Here is a 6,530-nt window from a genome sequence, read left to right on the forward strand (position 1 = left end):
GATATGAATTTTACCCTGTTAGATGCTAGATGTTTTTGTATTTCTGTAAATACTCTTGAGATTTGTTTTAGAATGCAGTTAAACTACTTGGAAATAGTTTGATCCTTTCAGGTCTTGATTTTAAGCTTGGTTAGGCCTGACCAGAACAGTGTATAGTCTAGGACTAATTATTCTCCACTAATAAGTCAAGACCCATCTAAGTTCTCTACCCTATATCCCTAAAATTAAGAAGTTTTCAAATCTGGCTAGTGGGAACAAGCAAGTGTCATGTACTGCTTCCTCTAATCCTTTTGGATGGTTCTCTCTTCATTCTTGAGTAGTTCTCTCTTATGAATTCGCTAATCAGTACGCTACAAATACTTGAGTGGGACCCTTTCCATGTCTTCAGAGTTCTTTCTTGGCACAGCTCCCTCTTCTCCAGAACTCTGTCCTACAAATTGTATCTGCCTTAGTCTTCCTGGATTCTCAGTTCAACTCAAGGAGGCTCCATCTGCGTTTCCCTCCCTGTACCAAATCCTGGAAACTCTCTCAAGGTAGTAAAAGTGTAGCAATCATATGGCTTGCTTCATTTGTTTGTTGTTTCAGGGATCACTCTTCTTCATTGCCTATTTGATGTCTTAAAAATTATTTCTTTATATGCTTTGTCCAGTGGGGTTTTTTTGTTTGGTTTGGTTTTGGTTTTTTTTTTTTTTTTTTTTTTTTTTTTGAGACAGGGTCTTGCTCTGTCGTCCAGGCTGGAGTACAGCAGTGTAATCAATCATAGCTCACTGTAGCCTCAAACTCCTGGACTCAAGCAATTCTCCAGCCTCAGCCGCCAAATAGCTATGGGAGTGTGCCACCACACCCAGCTAATTTTTCTATTTTGTAGATATAGGGTCTCGCTATGTTGCCCAAGCTTGTCTCAAACTCATGGCCTCAAGCAATTCCCCCCACTTCAGCCTCCCAAAATGCTGGGATTATAGGTATGAGCCACCACACTCAACCTGTCTAGTTCTTTGATTGTATCAGGCAGGAAAGAAATTCTGTCCACACTACTTCCTGTTTGTCACATATAGAAGTCCTTGCTTTCTGGCCCAGCAAGATGTTCTAGGTTTATCTTTTACTTTCATAACCACAGCCCTAGAATTGGGCAATTCTCTAAGGAACCCTGGTTCTTTTTTTTTTTTTTTTTTTTTTTCTTTTTCCTTTTTCTTTCTGTTTTTTAAAACTCAGAGGCAAGAAGGAGCCCTGGGGTTCTTTATAGTGAAGAATATTATTTAGAAGCCAGATGTGGGCACTTGGCATATTCTATGCCCCCCAGTCAGTAGAGCTAAGGAACATATATAATACATACACATAGATACATGCTTGCATGCATATCTTCATCTCTATGTAGTTCTGTCTCTCTCTATATATTGAAAACCTGAATTCACACCAGTTCTAATCTTTTGCTCACTATTTAATTCGATTTCTCCCTTCCCATATTGTAATTCCCTTTTCCAACAGTGAGTAGCCTACTTCCCACACTGGGCTGTCACCATTACATGAACTCTGTGCAGCTTATTTGGGCCTAATCCCCCACACTAGGCCACCTCCATGGGCGGATGCCCTTCTTGTGCCACCGGGGCTCTGATTACCTACTCTGGACCACACTCGCCCTTAGTGCTTGGTGTGAACTCCCTCCTCATACCTCTTGGGCTCTGATATCCCACTCCATACTACCTGTTACCCTTCCCTCCTCTCCTCCCCAGTTGTGGTGACCTACCTTGCTCTGTCCTACCTAATGACTTTAGGGATGGAGAAATCCTTATGTCAGTATGGGTATGTTTCCTGTCTGTTGTGTCCAGATCTAATTATGAGCATCATATTAGTGGTTTTGTAACCTTGTTTTGTTCCTTAATTTTGGTCATAACATTAGTTTGCTAGGGCTGCCATAACAAAGCACCACAAACTGAGTGACAAACAACAGAAATCATTAAACAAAATATTGTCTCACAGTTCTGGAGGCCAGAAATCTGAAATCAAGGGAGAGGCAGGGCTGTGCTCCCTCTGAAGGTGCTAGAGAAGGTCTCTCCCAGCCTTCTTTCCTTGCTGCTGGTAGTTCTGTGGCCTGTGGCAGCAAAACTCCCATCTTCGTGTGGCCCCCTCTGTGCGCATGCTGTGTCCAGATTTCTCCTGTTTATAAGGACAGTGCTTACACTGGATTGGGGCCCACCCTACTCCAGTATGACCGTATCTTAACTAATTACATCTGCAATGACCCTATTTCCAAATAGGCTCATATTCTGAGGTACTGGGGGTTAGGACATCGACATATGAATTCTAAGCGGGGGACACAACTCAACCCATTACAAGTACCCAGGTATCCAACATCAGAAATTTGGCATTTTGGTCTGAGGTAGCTTGAATACTTAGAAACAAATGTTTTCTATATTTTTCATTTCTCTATGACAGTTTTCTTTTTTTTGGAGACAGAGTCTCAGTCCGTTGCCCAGGCTAGAGTGCCATGACGTCAGCCTAGCTCACAGCAACCTCAAACTCCTGGGCTCAAGCAATCCTACTGCCTCAGCCTCCCGAGTAGCTGGGACTACAGGCATGTGCCACCATGCCTGGCTAATTTTTTCTATATATTTTTAGTTGTCCAGATAATTTCTTTCTATTTTTTAGTAAAGATGGGGTCTCACTCTTGCTCAGGCTGGTCTCGAACTCCTGACCTCGAGTGATCCTCCCGCCTCAGCCTCCCAGAGTGCTAGAATTACAGATGTGAGCCACTGTGCCTGGCCTATGACAGTTTTTTTAAATATGGTACCCAGCTGATATTGTTATTAGTTATTATCCAAAATATCCTATATTTATCCAGTAGAATTTTTTTTCAATTTTTACCATGAAATATTTGGAAACTACAGAAGGGTATATGCTACATAGCCCAGAGTTACAAATAGCATAATAATGAAACAAATATGTTCCCATAACCCAACTTAAAAAAGAAACATTACAGATTTCTGTATTTTTGGTTTTTATCAATTTATGTTTCATATTTAAGGGATTATGTCAAAATTAAGAATAAGTTTGATATGCTAATAATGCTATATTCTGATAGGGAGACTTGGAACAAGTTATTTGACCTCTGTAAATCTCCGTTACCTCTCTATAGATAGGAATAATTATGGTACCTACATTATAGGGTTACTAGGAACATTAAATGAGATACTGTAGATAAAGTACTTGGCATTAGAACATAATAAATACTAAATTTATTTAGTAGAATGAGAAATTAATTGGCTTTTTAAGTAGAAAGTACTCCAGAATAGCATTTTTTTCCTAATCATAGTTCTTAGTGTTTCTTCATTACTTCATTTAGTTTTACAGTCTTATCAAGATTCCACATAATGTCTGCCTAATTACAATTTTAGTCTCATAAACATACTCCAAAGGGAATAAAATTATGGCTGAGAGGGTATTTGTCTCCATATTTATATATTGCTTTTAATGGTGGTTTCTTCTATTATTTTAATACATGAAGGGATTCCTTTGTAAGTCTTAAATCCCAAAAATAGAATATGAGAGAATTATTTCAGTCTAAATTCTTTATATGTGCATCTTGAGCATATTGTTTTATTTAGCAAATGATTATATCTGATTGTTTTCTATACTAGAAGGTAAAAATCACCAGGTCTTGCCTATTTTGTTAATATGTGTTAGATTATATCTTATAAAATGTCCTTTCTTTCTTTCAGATCTCCTTGGAAAGGACTTCCAGAATTGACCAATGAGAATGGCCAATACTGTCCTTTTAGCTGTGAAACACAAGCCTGGTCAATTGCTACTGTTCTTGAGACACTTTATGATTTATAATTAGTTCATGGATATTTATTAAGTATACAATCACTTGTATTATGGAATACAAGGTCATAACATAAATGTCTTATATGCACAGGCTCAAGTCATTTTAAAAATCTCATCTATTATAATATTGATGCCCAATTAGGTAAGATTGTAAAAGCATTGATTTTTCTGTTTTTTGGGATTTTTTTAAAAAGTGTACAGAGGTAGCTTTCTATTTGAATCAAAAAGAAACATTATAATTACTAATGGAATGTTTTGAGTTCAGTATGTATTCTTCAAATGCCTAGAAATTCAGAGTTTGAAAAGGAAAAATCATCTATTTGTACATAAGTGAAAATAAAATATGAAAATGCAATAATGAAATAGAAAGTTATCTTTAAATTGTGATATATATTATCTTCAGTAACAATACATACTGAATAGGCTGTAGCTCATTAATGTTCTCACCATTTACTAAGTATACAATGCACTTTGCTTACTGCATTCAATAAATATTTAATGAATATTGAATGATGGAAGTTTCCACCTACAATATATATGTTCATAAATGGAGCACAGATGTTCAAACTGTGCTTTTATTTTTTTCACTGATATAGTAATATTTTTTTTAACATAATGAATGCCAACAGGATATTTAACATAATTTACTATGCTAATGATACAGAGGCTATATGGAAAAAAATGCAAAGCATTAGGAAATTTCCTAAAAATGGTTTTGTTTCATTAGTCTTGAGTTCTAGTTTCCTTATATGAGATAGTTTACATTTTTAAAGTGGAAATTATTAGAACTTTAAAGAAAAACTGTTATATTAATTTTCTAAAAACTTAACTAAATTATCTTTAGTTTGTGTACAAAAAAATCTATTGATAGATCATAGTAGATACTGGTTTCCTATTAACGAAAACCTACATTTACAGGTTTAACACTGAGAACAATCTTAATAAAAATAAAAATATAGATATAAGTTCAATCATTATCTTGAATTCAATAAAATTATTGAAAAGTTACTCAGGTTTTTTTAATGAAAAAGCCTAGGCCACAGTGGTGAGAGCACTGCGTCCTAACCATTAGCCCACCAGGGACATGTTAAGATACCTTAAATTAAATCTGAAAAGGTCACAAAAGGAATAAGGTTTCTAACATTTATATGAGTTGACATTTTTGAATAGTACTACTTATTTCCTAGACGGAAGTCTTTGTTTTGGGGGTTTTTTTTTACTGTTTTTTCCCTCAAGAAAACACTTAAATTTGATCATTATACTTTCAGTTGGAAGAAAGTAGTTGCAAAACTCCTTTCATTACTATTTAATATTATTCAGTGGTTTATTTATAGCTAATAAAATAATGGTACAGTAGCACTTTTCTTAGTGAGAGATCACATGCCAAAACCCTTAACTATGGCTGAGAAATAAAAAGAAAAACGAAAAACAAGCAAACTGAAACTTGTGTGCAGCAAATATATATAAATACTTCAGCTGTCAAATACTCATGCTTGAAAGCTCCTGCAATTTGCTGTAACATTACTTGCCCACCCTTCTCCAAAGCTGATCTTACTTTAGAAGTAGTTTTAACTAGCTTAGTTTTCTGGTTTCCCAACCTAAAGCAGATGAAATCCTACAAATTTAAGGACAGTTGTGATAGTAATCTGATCACTATCTGTAAACACATTGCTTTCCAAATTTCCCTTCTGCAGTTCCTTCCTTGCTCAATATATAACCTTCTGTAAACTGTAGAGGCAAAAGGAATGACCTTCCTTGAGAGAACCATTAGTTCATCAAAGGTTTACCTATTTTGTTGCTGTACCCTAACTTTTATATTAAAGGGAGTGAGAACAGTAACAGAAAACATATTTAATGAAAGCAAGAACTAATAGCTGACAATTAAATGTGACCAAAAAGATAATTAACAAGTTGACAGTTTTAAAAATATAGCCATATTGGGTTATCCATAGTAGGGCAAAGACCCACCTTGGTAAACTTTTAGGATATTTGGTTACACTAGAAAACTAAGTGTTTTGTATTCCTAATGAGGAATATTAATAAAAGAACATTGTTACACTCTGCATGGTCTGTTTTAAAGTTTAAGAAGGCATGTTACACATTAGTCCATCCAGAGTAGTTAAAATAGCAATTTTAGACTTTAGAAGGAAAAAACTATTATTTGACTAAAACACATTTAAGGTAGAATGCTTCATTCTTGAGTGATGCTAGATAAGGTATTATATTACATTTCGACAGTGGTCTGTGCATTGGTTTTTGACTGATCCAAATCAATCTTACCCTTTAAAATGAGAAGTAACCTTGCCAGTTTAACTAGTATGCTGTGGTATTTTAATAGTAAATAAGTTTTCAAAGATAATTGGGGAAACATCAGATCTGTCATCATGTTTATCAATATTGTAACATGTGAATTGTAATACATTTCTGATATGTCTTAGGCTGCTCTCTGTAGTGCACAAATGTCAGTTATGTCTGTGTGCCAAGGAAATAAAAAACTTTTCTAAAGGACCATATTTTGCTTTCATTCAGTCATTTGCCAATTAATTTGTCAATGCTGCCCACTGCAGGATGTGTGGAGGCAGAGAGAGAAGGAAGAATTGTAGACTGCTTTGGGAATTTATTTAATTAGCCATGTCAAATTTAGGAGCAAAATAAACTTTCAATGTATAAATAGATCTTTTAGCAATTATACACTTCCCTAGTAT

The 6,530-nt window shown here is 35.3% G+C and overlaps 1 protein-coding gene across 1 annotated transcript in view; it reads left to right on the forward strand.

The window, feature by feature from the left end:
• Positions 1 to 4,571, forward strand: part of AGL (amylo-alpha-1,6-glucosidase and 4-alpha-glucanotransferase) — a 77,489-nt gene extending 72,918 nt beyond the window's left edge. The window contains exon 34 of the mRNA XM_069480201.1: positions 3,717 to 4,571. Coding sequence (XP_069336302.1) covers positions 3,717 to 3,834 — 118 coding nt within the window. The 3' untranslated portion in view covers positions 3,835 to 4,571. The remainder of the gene's footprint in view (positions 1 to 3,716) is intronic.
• The last annotated feature ends 1,959 nt before the right edge of the window (positions 4,572 to 6,530 follow it).

Source organism: Eulemur rufifrons, chromosome 8 (assembly GCF_041146395.1).
Source record: "Eulemur rufifrons isolate Redbay chromosome 8, OSU_ERuf_1, whole genome shotgun sequence".
In the NCBI taxonomy this organism is placed as follows: Eukaryota; Metazoa; Chordata; class Mammalia; order Primates; family Lemuridae; genus Eulemur; species Eulemur rufifrons.